The sequence below is a fragment of the Elgaria multicarinata genome, chromosome 6 (assembly GCF_023053635.1).
Source record: "Elgaria multicarinata webbii isolate HBS135686 ecotype San Diego chromosome 6, rElgMul1.1.pri, whole genome shotgun sequence".
Classification (NCBI taxonomy): Eukaryota; Metazoa; Chordata; class Lepidosauria; order Squamata; family Anguidae; genus Elgaria; species Elgaria multicarinata.
In genome coordinates, this window is record NC_086176.1 from 73,811,032 (window position 1) to 73,829,960 (window position 18,929).

The 18,929-nt window shown below is 44.3% G+C and overlaps 1 protein-coding gene across 1 annotated transcript; it reads left to right on the forward strand.

Annotated features, from left to right (window-relative positions):
- Nucleotides 1-8,822: 8,822 nt before the first annotated feature.
- Nucleotides 8,823-16,332, forward strand: GLRX (glutaredoxin). The gene is made up of 3 exons (XM_063128616.1): nt 8,823-9,109; nt 13,893-14,005; nt 16,073-16,332. Exons 1-2 carry the CDS (start codon nt 8,903-8,905, stop codon nt 14,001-14,003), a joined length of 318 nt encoding a protein of 105 aa, XP_062984686.1. The 5' UTR covers nt 8,823-8,902; the 3' UTR covers nt 14,004-14,005; nt 16,073-16,332.
- The last annotated feature ends 2,597 nt before the right edge of the window (nt 16,333-18,929 follow it).

Genomic DNA, 18,929 nt, shown 5'->3' on the forward strand with positions numbered 1-18,929 from the left:
AAAAAAACCAAAGCCACAGTCAATAAATAAAATTAAGCAACGTCAACAGAGTCAAAGGCTTGTTTAAAGAGAAATGTCCTCACTTGCCCATGGCACACAGCCAAAGCAGAAGCTGGCTTCACTACTTGGGGCAGGGAATGTCATGGCAGGGTGTGAGCACAGAGGAAGTCCTCTTGCACACTGAAGGCAGCAGCACACGCAAGAGGGACACAGAAGCTAATCCTTACAGATGGGAGGTTCACATTGGATAGGGATGCAGAACCCTTTTCAGTCTGGGGGCTGGATTCCTCCCTCCCAGAAATCAATCCCGCAAACCAAGCCCCTCCCCTGACAACGTTCTGCTCCACCCATGTTAGCTTTTTCAGTGCAGAAAGGGGCAGAGATGCCTCTCTGTGTATGGAGAAAGGGTTTCAGGCAGCACTCAGAGGAGCTGACTCTGAATGCTGCGCATCATCCTGACTGGGACAATGTGCAAAGGGACTCAGCCAGTGTTTGTAAGAGCCACTCTCCTAAGTGCTGGCTGAGTCTCAGTCTGGGAATCCAGTGTCATCTCCAATCACTGATTGGAGATAACAGAGGTAATTCCTTTCCCAGTCTCAGGGTGGGGCCTGAGAGAGAGCAGGTCCTCAAACAGAACCTCCACAGGCCAGAGTGTGACCTTCTTTGGGCTGCATCTACTTTGTCGGCCAGAAGTTATGCACCCCTGACATAGGAGGAGAGGCCCCTTCAGGTAACGAGGTCCCAGCCAATTAGTTCTTTAAAGCTGTTATCTAGCATCTTGGGCCCTGTTTATATGACAACAGGATTGCCCCTCATTAAATATAAACCCAAATTTTCATTGAGTCAAATCTAGGTAAAGAACGTCACACTGCAGCAGCAGCAGCGATTTATTTCCTGAACTTTTTTATAGTGCAGTTATAAATGCGCATATACGATGATTAGATGCTATGTAGTAGAGACGATGGAAGCAATAAATAAATCCGCAGATTCATATAACAGACAAACCGGGAGCGGGGGGCTGCATCATGTGTCTTGAAACATGAATATGCACATTTAGATCAGGGTAAACAAGCTGTATAGACAAGCCCCAGAACTGCAAGTGGCAAATTTTCACTGAATGAATTTTGATATTGCATGATACTGTGATTCAAGGTGATATCATTCTTACTCTAAGGTGAATTTATAGTACATCATTGTCAAGTTTAATTATGGGTTTGAACTAAATCTGATGATGGATTTCTTTTGTGTTCTTTTTCCTTGAGGAAATATTTCCCTTTATTTAGGTTACACGCAATGTCATCGGTGGTTTGAGATGGGTGGTGTATTTTAAGTGGGTGGTGTTGTAATACTCCTTGAAACAATGACACCATATTTGTGGAGAAGGAACTGTAGAGCCTAACCTGCTTCTACACATGGGTCACTGCGCTGGATGGAGGCAAATAACTAATGCAGTTCAATGGTGGCATAAGGTGTCAAGGGAAATTATGGAATCCCCTTTCTTGGCTGAGTTCTTAAAAGGTGGGACACTCTGAGCAATTAATATAGATATAGCAGTGGAGGCTGGTGGCTCCAATGTCAGTGGGGAACTGAATTTGGTCAGAACCAGTCAGCACTCCAAAGGAGCTATCTAAGGTGCTTTGGTTCTGACTGAAACCAGAACAGATTCTTCACCCCACTGACATCATAGCTGCGAGCCTCCACTGGCATACAAAACAAGCCCATCATGTTTACTCAGAAGTAAAACCCCACCGTATTCAGTGGAGCTTATTCTCCATAGTGGCAAAAGTGGCTCAACTATCTAGGTGTAAGGTCCCCCTGAACACATATAAGGGTTACCTTTGATTCGGCATGTTTAGGAATGCAGTGAATTCCCCTGAAAATAAATAAATTCTGCATTTAGCCCTTTCTGGCTTCAGAATATATATATTATGCATGTTGTTTCAGCCACAGGAGGCTGCTATAGCTACAACACCAATGTTTATATCCAGTTAACACCAACTGCTGACACACAACAGTGATCTATTTATGAGCTTCATCAGATGAACATTTTATGCTCGTTACTGGGCACTCATGGATTTTTCGCAGGTCCCTCACATGACGTCTTCTGCCTCCCATGAACCTTCTGTCCATTCTAGCCTTCTTGGCACAACAAAAACCACCTCAGTAAGTCCAGCATGTTTAAAGATGGAAGTTGCCGCTATCTCCTGCTTTGTGCAGGAGAAGCAGCAGGATCAAAATGGCCCACTTATGGGTCACGTGCAAGTTGTTTACTTCCTTTTTCAAAAGAGTAATGAGGAAGTAATGAGGAACAAATGCGTGAGCAGAGAAGCGAAGGAAAATAAATGGGATTTCCCCACCCCCACCCCGTGTGATGATGCTCCAAAGCTGCTGCAATTCCTCCTGGTGTGTTATTAATGGAAACTATAGCAAACTAAGACTGCATCACTGACAAATTAGCATCTTAATCTATTGACAGGGCTCACGAAGATACGCCATCTTTAATAATGACACTTCATGCAGATGAGATTGGAGCCAGATTTAAGCTGGATCAACTCTGCTGACTGGAGTGGAAATCCTTACCTCCCCCCGCCCACCAGGAATGGAGTGGAAAGCCCTCTCCTTCAGGGGTCGATAGGGGTTTACCCTGGCAAGGAGTCCGGCTTAGGGATGCCAACAGGTACAGCTTCACTCAGGCAGGGCAGGGACAATGTGTCCAGTTCTATAACAGCTGTGTAAGTTGGAGTGCAGCCTTCACTGTATCAACATAGGGGTTATTCCAACCCATGCACAGCCAGATCTGTTTGCTACGCTAATAAATAAATAGTGGGGGAGGGAGAGAACAACTGAAGAGGGCTTTTGATTACAAGAGAGCTCTGAAAATTGGGTATTTGTATGTCTAGCCATTGAAACTGAGACTATGACTTTTACCCCATATAGATTTTGGCCAGGGGCGAACACTGAGTCACATGTGGGACAGAATGTTGGGCAGGGAGTTCCATTTCCTCTTCCCACATGTGAATCAGCCTTGAGGGAGCATCCAGTAACAGCTAGGAATGTGTGTCTGGGCTTGCAGAATGCTAGCTAGCTAGCTAGCTAAGGGTGCAATCCTATGCATGTTTGGATAGATAAAGTCCTAAAACTCCCAACATTGTCTTTTTTCTATCTAAATATGCATAGGATTGCACCCTAAAGTATTTTTACCCTGCCTTTCAGTTATAAAAACTTCAAATGGCTTGTAGAACACAAAGAAATAATCAAAACATTGCAAAATATAAATGACAAAACTGCATAAAAACAGCACAGCAGATAAAATAACATCAATATCCAAAACAGCAGAGCAACCATGTCAATTAAACATTTAAGGCTGCAACCCTATTCCCATTTACCTGGGAGTAAGTCCCATTGAACTTGAGGCTTACTGGTGTGTGTGTGTGTGTGTCTCTCTCTGTGTGTGTATTCTGTGTGTGTGTGTGTGTGTATGTGTGTGTGTGTGTGTGTGTGTGTGTGTATTTACTGATTAACAGTAAATGTACTGGTGGGTCGATATAAGACTGTATCTAAACAGTACCTATATTCACTATTTGGAACAGTATCTTCGGCCACCATAAACAACACTACTTCCTAAATTAACTGAAGGCAGAGTGTGGTGTAGGGATTAGGGTGTCAGATTAGAATTGAGAGAATCCCCATGGTTCAAATCTCCATGCACTTGTGAAACTCATGGGGTGACCTTCGGCAAATCACAATCCCTCGAAGTATCATCACACGAGGGGAAATCATGTTTCCTTACCGTCACTTCTCTGCCCATGCATTTGTCCCTCATTACTTCCTCATTCTCAAGGGAGAGGAAAGAGGAAGGAAACAATGTCCACATGGCCCATTCAGTGGGCTGTTTCGATCGCGCTGCTTCTCCTGCACACAGCAGGAGATAGCGGCAACTTCCATCCCAAAAAATAAGTTGGACTTACTGGGGGGTGGTTTTTTTGCTGTGTGATTAAGGCTAGAAGGGGTGGGAGGTTTGCAGGAGGCAGACGACATCATGAGAGGGACCCGCGAAAATCCGTGAGTATACAGTAATGAGTGTGCAATAAAACACTTGTCTGATGGAGCTCTCAGTCTGACCTACTTCAGAGGATGTTACAAGGATAAAAGGGGGTGAGGGAGAATCATGTAAGCTGCCTTTGGAGGAAGGGTGGAATAAAAATGTAATAAATGAACATATACACACGCTTGCTCTGTCACAAAGGACTCCTTTGTTTGTAAGCTGCCCTAAGGACAGTACCCATTCAAAAGTACATGTCATGTGTGATTAGGGATGGTTTTGCTCAGTTTCTCATTTTTCCAGCCTTGGTTCATCCCAAACTTTAAGAATTTTTTTAAAAAGTTTGCATGATAACGCATACACATTTTTGTGCACATCTCACCTAATACATGCATTTTTAAAAAATGCAGTTTTAGATAGTATACACGAATTTTGTAAGCAAGTTTCCTAATATAACACATTTTAATGAATATATACATTTTTGTGTGCAGGTTTCCCCAAGATACACAGTTATATGCATTTTTTCCCCACTGGAGAATTCCATTCCAAAAATCTGAAGATGTGCAAATTCCAAAGGATAACGGAGTTTCAGTTCACCTATTCCTTTGAAAGTGTAAAATTAGATAAGTTCACATAGAATGAGATCAGAACTAATTTCTCCCTTATTCCTATAAATAATGAAGAAGACCTGAAGCAAGGGACATCTCTGACCTATAAGGCACTTGGGTTTTAAATATTACAGAGAATGAATCACAAAGTGCAACTCTGTTTAAAAATTGATTGCATTCAGTTTTGTTCCTCCTGAGTCTGCAGGTAAGAAGGGTTGATAAATGTTAAGTAGGCAATAGCAAACCTTTGCCTATGTAGCCCTTGTGACATTTCACTGGAGCACGTGATCAAGATTGCTCTCCTTCTTAATAAACTCTTATTAGTTTAGAGTTATGCAAGTGTCAGCTCAGGAGGACTCACCATTTCATTTGATATTAAATGGAAATGCAGTCCAGGCCCTCATCTATACGACAGCTGAATTGCTTCTCATTAAATTTTAACCTGATTTTTTGCTGATTCGAATTAGTCAACGAGCGTCACACTGTAGCAGCAACAGCGATTTATATTTTTATTGAGTGTGCTTGATGCTGCGCACATTCTCACATCCACAACGGAGGAGGAACAAGGAAAACAATAAATTCTATATGCGGAGATCCGCATATTGATATGGGTGAAAGGAGAGGCCAGTGTGATGTTGCCCTGCAGTGTCAGGCCCCAAGTTGCAGCCCAGCACCCAAACTGCCCCCCAAGGGTCTCTCCGCCCCCCGCCCCCTCCTCCCACCGGCTGCAGGTCACCAGCGTTTGCTGTCAAAATTGCAAGCAGTCCGTGGAGGAGGAGGCTGCCCGGCTCGGAATCTCCTGCCCTGCCAGCCTCGTCCTTTTGACTTTCAGCCACATGCACACACAAAAAAACCCTGCATATTGATATGGGTGAAAGGAGAGGCTAGAGTGGTGTTGCCCTGCAGGGTCATGACCCAGGTTGCAGCCCAGCACCCGAACTACCTCCCAAGGAATCGTTGCTGCTGTCCAGAGTGCAGCAGCGGCAGTGGGGAAAGGAACAAGCATAATGAAACTATGCTCATTCGCATATTCCAATGTTGAGTAGCACGATTAATTATATATGCAGAGCACCGCTTATTCATATTTGGACAGCGGAAATGAACAAGGCAGTAGACGAGGAAGCGAGCCGGGATGGCTCGCTCGCTGCCCATTCACCATTTTTGTTGTTAAACCAGAAATTCACGTTGAAAACGGCGGGAAGGAATGAGGTGGAAAGGAGGGAAATCGGCCAATCACATCAAAGCTACGCCCACATGTCATAATGTGAATTACCTCCCCCAAGGACACATAACCGTAATGCGATGCAAAGTCGAACGTTAACCTAAAAGTTGCGGTAAAACGGAAATGCAAATATGCGCATTATCGCAGGTAAAAGCCTCCGCTGCTGCGAATGGATGGCTGTCGTGTGTCCTAAAACGCAAATCTATGCATTTACTTCAGTGTAAAGATGTGCCCCAGGTAATGAGATGAAAAATAATTGCAATACCAAAAAAAAAAAGCTCCATATGGAAAGAAACATCAGGATGACAGCCAGGAAGACTACCTTACATCAAACTACACCTCACTTGAAAGTCATATAATTCAGTATTAGTTATTTATTTATTACATTTGTATACCGCCCAATAGCCGAAGTTCTCTGGGCGGTTCACAAAAATTAAAACCATAATAAAACAACCAACAGGTTAAAAACACAAATAAGTAAGAATTAAAGTCTTATCAAGGCCAACCCTACCATTAGGCCGAGTGAGGCAACTCCCTCAGGCAGAAGATGCTGGGAGGCCATGGTGGCAGATGCCCAGCAGTTATTCCAGCTCCTTTATTACATTCTCCTCTGCTGAAGGGCAGACCTGTGTGCACCACACAATATGTCCTGCACTTCCTAAAAGAGCCTGCTGCCTTCAGGTCCAGTGGAGGATGCTAGCCTATTGCCAGTATTAGAGTTAGATCCATCTGTTACTCCGGTTGGCTTCTGAGGTGCCATCTGACTTTGACCAGCCCTGAGTCTTATCCTTGACTCAAAGTAAGGCACTTTGCCATGGAATAACTGAAACATCCTAAATGAATATCTTCTAGGGTAAAAGGGGAAACCCAGCATTATAACTCCATTCACTTTAGGACTCCCAAACGGCATGTTATGAACTGACACTGCAAGTAGATATGGAAGGAGTTCCAGTTTCCTCTTCTAAAGAAAGATTTGTGCTGATGTAGTGAGAATTGCATGAGCCACATGCTGAACTGCACCAAACATAATATCAGTGCCATGTGGAGGGATTTAAAGTAGCGATGTCCATCACTTGGAATTACATCTCCTTTTTGGCTCAATGGAGTTCTGTGGGGTGCCTGGCTCAGCTTGATTTGCAGGCTAAGACACCCCCCCCCCCAAAAAAAAATTCTGTCAAACCAGCTGCAATTTGCAAAATTTGTACACATTTCGACCACAATTCATGCAAATTACAATTTGCACAAAATGCTGCCATAATTCACGCAAAGTAAGAACTATGGAAAAACACAAACTTGCCCAACTCACTGCAGAGCAAGTCAGCTTCTGCAGGATAGACCAAAATCTGGAGGGCCGTATCAATGGAAGTTCATCAAACTCCACCCAACAGACAGATTTCTCCGACATTCCTAATTAAAAGTGGCCTTCAAATGGCAGCTTGTGAAACTGGTTCAAACTTTGGGCCCTGTGTCAGAAACTTAAAAGGCATTGCAACTGGACCTATTTAAGGCAGAAGAATGAGGTAACAGGGTTATTTGACTTGCTAAAGAAGAAGTTTATGAGGGAGGGCTTGTGGATTATGCACTTCTTTCTTTCTAAGAGAAATTGCCAACCGTAGATGCTTGAGATTGTGGGGGATTTTTTCATTTCTTTGGAATTGGCAAAGGGCTCATCTACACCTGTAACCCTTTGGGGAGTGGGGAGGGATGATCCCAGAGTTTTCCACTTCTGAGATCATCCTTCAGGGGCCACATGCCAGCACGTTGTCCCAGAAGTAAAGAGGGGCATTCCGGGGTGATGTTTTTTAAAAAAAGAGGAGACATTTGTGCAATCACGTGGGCACGATGCTGCATGAAGGAATGGTTTTGGTGGTGGTGTTTTTTAAAAAACCAACGAACTTGGTGCTGGAAGATGCCAAGTGACATCCCAACAAAGAGATGTTCACCAGCAAAGATGGTGAAAATGCTCTCCCCTTCATCCCCAATGCTGACTGCAATCCCACCACTACCACCACATGCAGTAAATTAAGTTGTGCACACCCAGTTCCACCTGGTGGAGGAATAAAACAGAGACAGGAGGGAAATATCTTCATTGAGATACAGTAAATTGAGATTTCAACCTGTTGAGATTTCCCCTCACCCTGTAGAACCGGATGCATCCTGCCTGTTGTACCACACAAGCCATGCTATCCTGAGCTCCTGGAAGGAGAAGGAACCGCATGCAAATATGATAAATGCCTACATCTGCAGGCACAGGTGTGTGTGTGGGTGCCTGTTTCCAGGTCCTGAGGACTAGAATGAGCCTGTAGATACTTACAGCAAACAGTAATCCTGTGCATGTTTGTCCTTGAGCAAGGCCTGCTGTGCTTAATGGGGCTTACAGCCTAGTACATATATTTGAGATTTCAACTGTTGACTGTTACAAAAATGTGCATTGTATTGATTGAGGCAAGTGTCACTTCTAGTCCTCGTGTGGCTAGTTTGTCACATCAACAAGCCCAATAAGGGTGAAATATAGCTCTAACACAGTCAGGCAAGGAGAGGCAGGGCTGGCTCCTGAAGGCTGAATCTGTTTATTGCATTGTATTTATGAGAGGGATTTATACCCTGCCCTTGAGTCAAATTCCCTGAGGCTGCTATGCACTGTTTACTTGGAAACAGGTTGCACTGTGGGATTTGCATCCCAGAACGCAAGCTTCAGATTGCTGCTGTATTGCCGCTCTTAAAATCCCCATCAGATGAATGCAAGCAGTCCTGCTGTACAAGGGAGAAACATCTGGTGAGCAAATGACTTCACATCCTGGGTAGAAAAATACAGGCATGCTTATCCTATGCGACAGTTCAGTGTCCTTTTCTCTTTAAAAAGCAAGAAGCAAAGAAGGAGGGAGGGAGGAGAAACTCCTCCTACAGGGTGTTGACACTTGAAGGAGGAGTGAGGGTTATACCTCATAAAAGCTCCAGCTCACTTGTAGTAACAGCTTCCTCGGTAGTTGATCTGTGTGTTCATTGCTGGGAAGTGATACAGACTCTAGAATGGCTGAGCAGTTTGTGAAGAGCAAGATTACACCTAATAAAGTGGTAGTGTTTGGGAAATCTAGCTGCCCTTACTGCCACAAGGCTGTGGACCTTCTGAAAGGATTTAATCTCAAGCCTGGGCATTTTGAATATATAGATCTCACAAACCTAAAAGACATGGAGGCTATTCAGGACTATTTACTGCAGATCACAGGAGCTAGAACAGTGAGTTTTCGTTTAATGTTTGTTGATGTTGGGAGTTGTGTGTGGTGGGTGCGGGGGGGAGGTAACTGTTCTTGCTTTCTAACTGTATGAGAAACAGATTCCTGTTCTGATACATCTTTTCCAGATAGAGACTTTCTTTCCAGTAACATAATTGAGGGGGGGAATCTATATTCTGTAACACTTGAAGGTATGTAAATCAGGAAACAGCCTCTCTGTGTTAAAGTTTGTTGCAAAATGTCCAAAGTAACTCTGGGGCTCCGTGTCAGGCTGAAAGCTGCAGTGGTGCAATAGTTGGTGTTGAATTAGGACTGGGAGGTGCAGGGCACTGAGTTCAAATTTCCACTTAGCTGTAAAGCTCATTGGGTGACTTTAAGTCAGTTGGTATCTCTTTTTAGGATGTTTTAATCATGTATGGTATGTTTTTAATCAGTTTTTATATTCATTGTAGTTTCCCACCTCGACCCAAGTGGAGAGGCGGGTAAGAAATAAATTGTTGTTGTTGTTGTTGTTATAAGCCCAGGAGTGGGTGGCCTCAGGCCTGGGGGCCAAAAACAGCCCTCCTACAGACTTAAGCTGGCCCTCCAGAGTTTTCCAATTGGCCAAGACCCAGCTTTTGAGAACTTCCCCCATTTTAAAAGCTTGAAATGCCTCCCCCAAGGCTGAGTTGCTGGCAGTAAGAGCTTCAAGCTACAGTATGCTAGTTTGTTCTGTATTTTTAACCCCAAGACGTTCCTGGAAATTAAATTTAGTCCTCAGGTAAAAGAGGTTCCCATGCTGTCTTACCCTAACCTACCTTACAGGGTTGTTATGAAGGTTAAAATGGAGCCTGAAGAACCACGTGTTCTGTCCAAAGGGTTAAAATGGAGGCTGAAGAATAAATAAAATTGTGTCTGAAGTGTCCCTTACAGCTGTTTGAAAATACAACCTTTCTAACACTGTTTTATCCTACCCAGAATCTAGTGAGCTCAAGGCTGTGCTCCCCTTTCTCCTCACAATGATCTTGTGAGGGATGTTAGGCTGGGAAAAAGTGACCAGCACAAAGTCACCTAGTGAGCTTCATGGTTGCATGTGGATTGGTCTTCCCACTCCATGAGCTCCATCACACCTAAAACGTTTGGCCATGTTTGCCTCGTTTTATCCCCCTTCACTGCTGGAGCATGTTAAAGCCTTATGTTTTGGTAATCTTTACACCTCTCCTCTCCTGCACACCAGCAACTGTTCCTCTCCCCCAGATGTCCTTTGTACCTCCGCTTACTGTCTATTGGTTGGTTGCAGTTGGACATCTTGCCCTCCCCAGTGATCATCATGGCTCGCTGGAGAAAAGGCACGCCCCCTCCCTTTCGTCAGCAATACTGCCACTTTAACACAAGCCCTCATTGAGTTTGATATAAAAATGCATGTGGAGGTTTGAGTGCATTGCCGGAAAAAAGTTCTTTCCCCACACCAAAAAACCTTGCAAAGGGGGCGGGGAGGTGAGATCACAGCAGGACATGGATGACGTCATGTGAGCCCTCCTCAAACAACGCACCGTGATAGCGGGCTATAACGCTGGTGTGATGGAGTCCTATATAGCCCCATGGTCTATAGCCTCATGCTCTAACCATTCCACTGAACTGTTTCCCACTGAAACTGGTGGGATTTAAACAGCTGTGTTGTGCCTTTGTTTTTCAGGACAGGGGTGTGTGTCTTTAAATGACTTCAAATGTCATGTGGGAATGGATAAATTCCCATCAATAATGTACATTATTGTTTCCCATCAATAATGTACATTACCTTAAGGACATTCAGCAGTTGAAATATAACAAGTACCAAGTTTTGTTTTCATGTCATAATTGAGAAACCAGAAAGTCTGTCATCCTGCTCCAGTCTTCTATCTGTGAAACTAAAATGGCTCCTGACTTAATTCAAACTGTTCAGGATTAGTAAATGGTAAAGCAATTGGGTGGGTGTGGTGTCCCTGCTGATGAACCTAGCCCATTTGTGGGTTGCCAGGTTTTCCTTCCCTGAACAGCTGCTGCCTGACATGAATAAATCATAGGTAACGCTTTTTCCCTTTCCCTGTGATAGAGGTAGAGTGTAAGAACCAGCTTTTGCATGGGAGTAGGGGCAGTAAAAACAGTTCCACTGAGAATTCTCCTTGGCAAGCCACACTGACATGAACAAATTCTTTGCAAAAATATAGTATTCTTTTGCCTCCTGCAAGAAAACATCACGATGGATTATGCCCGTTGTGTTGTGGGAAACTATAAGCTCCATCACACGTGGAAAAACATGCTCCCTACCGTTGCTTTCTGCTCCTGGTTTCATTGCTCAGTTACTTCCTGTTGGAAAACAGGAAGTAAACAAAGAGCACAAGGCCCATTCAGTTGGGCATTCCAATCACGCTGCTTCTCCTGCACACAGCAGGAGAGAGCAGCAACTTCTGATTTTAAAAATATTTCGGACTTTCTGTGGTTTTTCTTGTGGCGCAAGGAAGGCCAGAAGGGGCGGAAGGCGCACGGGAGGCAGTCAACTTCATGTGCTGGATCTGTGAAAAATCTGTGAGTGCCCAGTAACGAGCGTGCAATAAAACGCTTGTGGGATGGAGCCTTATATTTAATGAAGCTCTGCATTAGAGGCTGAGAATGGATCTTGTTTAAAGTCTAGCACTTGGGCTACAAAATAGTACTATGATACAGCTGTAGCATTCTATGCCAGCAAGCAACAAAAAACAGATGTTGGATAAAGCTTCTTGGCATGCCACCTACATGCCAGGAATGATGGCCTGTACAAGCATGTAGGAGCCTACGGATGAAAATTTTCTCTTCTTGCTCTGCCACTTGCTTCATTGTCTCTTGTTACCTTGGCCAGATATTGCACAATGTTGGTCAACTTCTAAATGTTCAAGGCAAAAGGGATCCAGACTTAGGGCACAATCCTATGCATGATTAGACAGGGAAAAGTACTATAAATCTAAGCCAAAATGGCTGGTTGGGGCATACTGGGAGTTTCAGGGTGTTTTCCTGTCGAAACAGGGATTGTAGCCTTAGTCATATTAGGAGTAGAGTTACTGAAATCAAAGGGGCTTAGGTCCTAATTTTGTCCCAGTGATTTCAATGGGCCCCACTGTCCTGCCTATTTGGCCTTTCGCTGTGCTGAGAGATGCAGGTGATAGAGACCTAGCTAGTGCTGGGAGGAGTGGTTGCTCCTCCCAGTGCCGGTTGACCACCACTGCCTGGATCCTCACTGTTATCTCCGATCAGAGATAATAGTGGGGATTCCTTGTGGGGGGAAGGGGCTTGGAGGCCATGCCCATACTCCCTGGAGGGCCCCCAGGGGGCTCTGCAAGCTGGTCGCAGAACCTCTGTGTGTCAGAGGTTCCACACCCCTGTTCTGTTCTATGCATGACTAAGTCTGGATCCAATCCTACTGGCTCAATCGAGTCATTGCAAGCAGTAACAAAATGCTTTGCACTGGGAAGAAACTTCCTCCTTGGCACAGTTTTCATATCTACAGGGTGACGCTGGAGTCCTATGACAGTGATAGTGGATGAGTTCATTCTAGGGAAGATAAATGCATGCTCTGACTAACACTCTTTTATCTCCAGTGTACAATTGAGTCATATTCTAGGTTTTGAACCCAGCACAGAGAACATTTACAATAAAATCTGCCCTTCACAAGTTATTCATGCCTTCCTGTTTTTTTGGAGAACAATCTCTGGCCATTTACCATGTTAACTAAAGTTGATGGAGTTGTAGTCCAAAACATCTGGAGGGCACACCAGAGAGGTGTCTTCATGGTGCTGGGTTGGTGCTGCGTACCTTAGAAACCCTGCACGTTCCCTCCCCCAGGGTGGTGTGAGTTCTGGGCAGCCATCTAGGGACCGGAGGAACTCCACCCTCTTCCTGGTGGAAGGTGACCAATCGCAGGTCACCTTCCACCAGACACGCCTCCACTGCGAATCCAGAGCAAAACTTGGGGGCTGTCTTGGTAATGTTTTGCCTTGCCTTGCTCTGGAGAAAAAAATCAGGGTAAGTCCCCAACTTTTTTCCTCTCCAGCTTTGGGGGTAAGGCCCGGGATGGGTGCATGATTGCAGCGGTGGCGTATGATCGCCACTGCACACCCACTCCAGGGCTTTCCAGGCATTTAGACAGCCCCCTGGTTGCCTCCCCTTCATGTCGATGATCTTGCTAATGAATTGGTAAAGCTTTCATCTGGCTTTTTTGTTTCCTAATACTTTCATATGTCATTTTGCCTTGTGCAACTTCAGACTCTCCCTGCCACTTTATGACTTCAGTGCAAGCTTCCACATCATTTTCTCTCTTTAAACATCATGTTTGCTTGCAGTTATTTCCTGTATGCTTTAGCCTCTTACTCCCCACATCAGGGAAGAGGAAAAGGAGGGGAGAAGCAATCCCTAGATCAGCTTGGCAGATGATGCCGCTGGTACATACTCCTTCATGAATTTCAAGCTTCCAGAGTGATGGAAAGTTTCCAGGTTTGTGCCTGCAGCCTTAATCGCATGATGAGCACAGTGTCATGGCTTACTACAACCTTCCCTAGCCTGGCCCTACAGAGGTGCTGGACTGAAAATCCCCTCATTCCCAGCCAGCATGGGAGTTGTAATCCAACATAGCTGGGGACACCAGGTTGGGGAAGTCGGTTCACCACATCTTAAGTTACTAAGCTACCCAGTCACGTTGTTGTTGTTCTCTTCCTTGATCACCTCCCTCCCTAGGAGACTGCACTTCACAAGTGTTTTCGTCTGCTGCATAAAGCTAAGAACTTGTCCTTGCTTTCTAGGTTCCTCGTATCTTTGTTGGAGGAATCAGTGTTGGTGGTTTTACAGACCTAGACGCTCTTAAAAGGAGTGGAGAACTGGAGCTCATGTTAAAGAAAATTGGGGCCTTGTGAAGGTAAGTATCTGGCATATCTTTTCGCCAACTGGGGAATAAGGAAGAAAGCTAGATGTAACTCTCTGAGAGAAGGAATGCATGAGAGAAACTTCTCATGTGCAAGATCCTGCATCATTCATGTAGATAACCAGTGCAACTGCTCACACGCAGATAAGCAGTGTGGAGGTGGCTGCTTGTACAAACAGCTTAATGCATGGAGTTCTACCCACATTGCTGCATACAACCTGATAACTATATTTGTTCACGGGCAACTTGTTGTCTTTACATAACTGGCTCCTGATCTGCACAGAGGCTTTAAAAATCTTTTTATAATGTATGAAGTACAGATCTGGCTGCAGGGACAAAGCAACAGCTAAAAATGGCAAGAGCAGTTGCTGGCAGCTCACGTGGTTTCAAGTAAAGAACGTCTAGGCAACTGGCAGCTGGCCTATGGGGAGTTACTGCAAGACAATCCATTTCTTAGGTTGGACTAGCGCAATCTTCACCAATGTTTCCCCCCTAGGTATATTGGTCTAAACCTCTCGCCAGCTGGCATGGCTACTGGACGACGTAAGATTGGAGAAAGGCTGTGCTAGTTCAATACAAGAAACGAGCTGTCTTGCAATAACTTGAACCCTGCTCAGAAAGGCATCCCTCCTTGGGATCCCTTAGGAAAGACACTGAAGATCTAGACCAGGCTTCCCCAACCTGCTGCCTTCCATATAAATTGGACTACAAACCCCATCACCCCTAGCCAACATGGGGTGCTGGGAATTGTATTCTAAACCATTTGAAGGGTCCCAGATTGGAAAAAGATGCTCTAGATCATGCTTGCAAAAACTAGAAGGAAAGAACCAGATGGGACAAAATGCAATAATAATAATAATAATAATAATAATAATAATAATAATTTAAAAAAAATTGCAGTGTGTTTTGGGATGAAGAGTTTCTCCTTCATCAGAGGCACTCTTACAAGCCCAAATTGGCTAAACCAGATTCTAAAGCTCTGCTTCAAGAAGATAAGCTGCTGCTCAAATTCCCTCCTTCTCAGCAGTCTGTTATGTGTCTGTGTCTGGGATATTGGCTTGGGATCCTACAAGCAACAGCTGCAGGAAGGAGCTCCTTAGTTCCTGTATGCTGAGTCACTGTGTCCAGCCAGTCCCATTGCCTTTCTCATTCACAAAGAGCTACCGCCCTGCCCTGCACAGCGCATGTGCCCTCCAAGCCAGGGGCACTTGCTTTCCTGTAGTCTGCCTCCTATTGCAATCTGCACTAGGCTTCCAGCCTGTACTTTTAACAGAGTGGCATCCATCAAGAAGGTGCTGGGATATCTTCTCCCATTGGATCCTGCACAATAGGCCTCTTCAATGCCCCTGTGATCAGAGCTGGTGTGGAACTGGAGGGTGTCAGCCCCATCAGCTACTGTTTGAAGAAGGCTATTGGCGGGGGGTCAGGAGAGATGGCTAAATTCAGTGGCTAAAGGGTGGGATTTGTGGATTTTATTAAGGCCCTTGTACCATCCTCTCCATAATCTGAGCACTGGGTACAGGACAAAGCAATCCAGTCCTGGGCTTGGAGATTGGAGGATTAGGTGATCAGAAGGGGAAAAGCATCCATACTAAAACTTTCACTATCCCAGTTGGTGCTACTTTGTAAATGTTTTAAGGAAGTAGAGTAAGGGTGCAATCCTATGCATGTTTAGATAGGAAGAAGTCCTACAACTCCCAGCATTCCCCAGCCCAAGGCTGTCTGGGGAATGCTGGAAGTTGTAGGAAATTTTTCCCTTTTTGGGTCTAAACTTGCATATGACTGTGCCTTATCTTTGAAAAGTTCACAGACCTGTGCAGTTCTTGGTGGGTTAAATGGTCCTGAGCTATCCCGTAACCATGTTTGTTTGTTTTTTGCATTTCTATACCGCCCAATAGCCGAGCTCTCTGGGCGGTTTCCAATGTCGTGACCTTAAGTTGTGGTTGGCTTCTCTGTGAAAGCAACCTTTCTTTTAAGTTACTATTCAGGTTCATTGGAGTTGCTTAACATCCTTTCATGGAAGTCTTCCTGTGGCCTTAATTTGTCATCTTTAATTTTCAGACTGGAGAATTCTGTGGGCTGTGACTACCTCATGCTGCAGCGCAAAGCCTTTGGAAATGAAATTCCTTCCTGCTTTTCTTCTACATCTCCTGTGATGCTTACTGTGCATTTTAACATTGACCAATGATGGTGGAAGGTTCTGGTTACTGTCTGGAATACGGCTGTAACTCATGGCACTTTTTTGATATGTCTGTATCCCTGCTAGTAAACTGAGAACAATCATTTCTGGCTCAATAGAATAAAATGTTTGTACTAGCAAAGAGTTTTATCTTGTTCTCATTGTACCAAAATCTTTGACTTAGATCAGTTCCACTCATACAGGCGTGTCCAGATGTCACCTTGCTCTGCTCACCTTGTGCAATTTCAGCTCTTCTTTTTCCTTCCATCTGCTCACTCCTCCCCCCACCCCTCCAAACCAGATCCTATTGGCGTTGCGAGCCCACTTGGATAGGCCTCCCGGATCTTCTGAGCTGTACCCCATATCTTTAGAGCGGTCCCTGTTGCCATCACCTGCCTTATTACAAGCTGCTTTTCACCTCTAAGCTCACTAGCCTTGCAGTTACAAGAAGGCCGTAGGACTCACTTCGTTGGCAGACCAATAGGGAATGTAGCAGGAATGCACCAGCGTTTAATCTAGAGAGAAGACCGCCACCTTTCCTTCTACAGTCTGCTCATTGTTTTTTCCTCCCCTCTTCCCCCGACTACTTTTCTGCTCTTACATGCCAACTGCTGGGAACTTTCTTGCAAAGAAATTTTGAAGAGGGAGTGGGAAAGGCAGGAGGAATTTCATGTGAAATATCAGTATTTCACACAGGAAATTTTACTGCCCCAGACTGAAACCTTTGGCTTCTAAGGAAGTTCAATAGCTTCTCATAGCAAAGGATTCAATCAACCTCCACAAACTTCTTTCTCCTCCAGTATATTTTTTCCTAAATAATTCCTTGCCTCAGATTATTCTAAAAGGAGAGTTAGGACTATTTGATGTCATGATCCAGAAAGTGCTGGGGCTTTTAAATAGATCTTACAGGTTTTTTTAAAACGCAAGATAAAGCCTTCAGCCACAAAGTTCATTTAATTATGTGCAGTCCTTACAAATCCGCCACGCCCTCCTAAATTCCTCTGAAATGCTTCCTCCCTGAAAGGAGCCAACAGGATCTCTCTAAACTGGGAGAGTGGGCATCCAAATGGCAGATTTTTATTTATTTATTTATTTATTTATTACATTTCTATACCGCCCAATAGCCGGAGCTCTCTGGGCGGTTCACAAAAATTAAAACCATTCAAAGTATAAAACAACAGTATAAAACCATAATATAAAATACAATATAAAAGCTCAACCAGATAAAAACAGCAGCAATGCAAAATTACAAATTTAAAACACCATGTTAAAATGTATTTATAGATTGCTAAAATGTTGGGAGAATAAAAAGGTCTTCACCTGGCGTCTAAAAGCATATAATGTAGGTGCCAAGGAAACCTCCTTAGGGAGCTCATTCAATGTAAGCAAGTGTAAAGTGATACATGTTGGGGCAAAAAATCCCAACTTCAAGTATAACCTGATGGGCAGTGACCGAACAAGAAAGAGAGCTTGGGGTTGTGGTAGACAACCCAGTGTGCGGCTGCTGTAAAAAAAGGCAAACTCTATACTAGGCATAATTAGAAAAGGAACTGAGAATAAAACTGCTACTATCATACTGCCTTAAATTATTTTAATCAATGGTGTGACCACACTTAGAATGCTGTGTACTATTCAAGTCACCATGCTTAAAAATATTGAAGAGCTCTTTTGGGGAGACTCTACCATTGCACAACAACTCCTGTGTATCATTTTGCAATTTGGCACACATGATCATCTCTGATGGGGCAATGAATCGGGGAATTTTCATCCAATTCTTGCAAGGAATTAAAATGTTATTGGCAGTTCCCTTTAAAAGAAAATCAAGATATACAGGCACATAGTGCGCGCACACACAAAACCTGCACCTATTTTTCTGGACAGGTGTAATTCCCTTTTAAGGGGCTATTTTGACTGCAATTACAATGCAGTTCTGACCAAGAGAAAAATTACAGTATTTTAAAAAAGATTCCCATGATAGTCAAGATGAAGTAGAAACCCTCAGTTTTCCTAACTTGACTCCTGTTTGGTACTGAACTGAAGTAGGCCAACTCCAAATTGGCCTGAGCTGAAGTGGGTGGGGGTTAGTGCATGTCTCTTTCAACTTGAAACCAAGAGCCACCTTATATTGCAGGTGTACAACCTCAGGACCATGGGACAAATTCAGCCGGCTTGAAGACCCAATTGTTTGGGGGTTTCCTGGCTTATGTGCAGTTCTCTCTCCCCCACCCGTTCTAAAAGGGTGTAATTAGGGTAACCATATGGAAAGGAAGACAGGGTTCCTGTATCTTTAACAGCTGTATTGAAAAGGGAATTTCAGCAGGTGTCATTTGTATGGATGCAGCACCTGCCAAAATTACCTCTTTATCAAACAGAGCTGTACTATACTAGCTATCCTAGAGTGACCAGGTACAACGTGTTCAGAGGAGGGCAACCAGGATGATTAGGGGTCTGGAAACAAAACCCTATGTAGAGAGACTGAAACAACTGGGCATGTTTAGCCTGGAGAAGAGAAGACTGAGAGGAGACGTGATAGCACTCTTCAAATACTTAAAAGGTTGTCACACAGAGGAGGGCCAGGATCTCTTCTTGATCATCCCAGAGCTCAGGACACGGAATAACGGGCTCAAGTTACAGGAAGCCAGATTCCAGCTGGACACCAGGAAAAACTTCCTGACTGTTGGAGCAGTACGACAATGGAACCAGTTACCTAGGGAGGTTGTGGGCTCTCCCACACTAGAG

Excerpts from the sequence above, each read along its gene's own strand:
- GLRX (XM_063128616.1), top strand. The coding sequence starts at position 8,903 with ATGGCTGAGCAGTTTGTGAAGAGCAAGATTACACCTAATAAAGTGGTA. Across the intron at positions 9,110-13,892 it reads AGATCACAGGAGCTAGAACA|GTTCCTCGTATCTTTGTTGG; the intron begins GTGAGTTTTCGT and ends CTTGCTTTCTAG.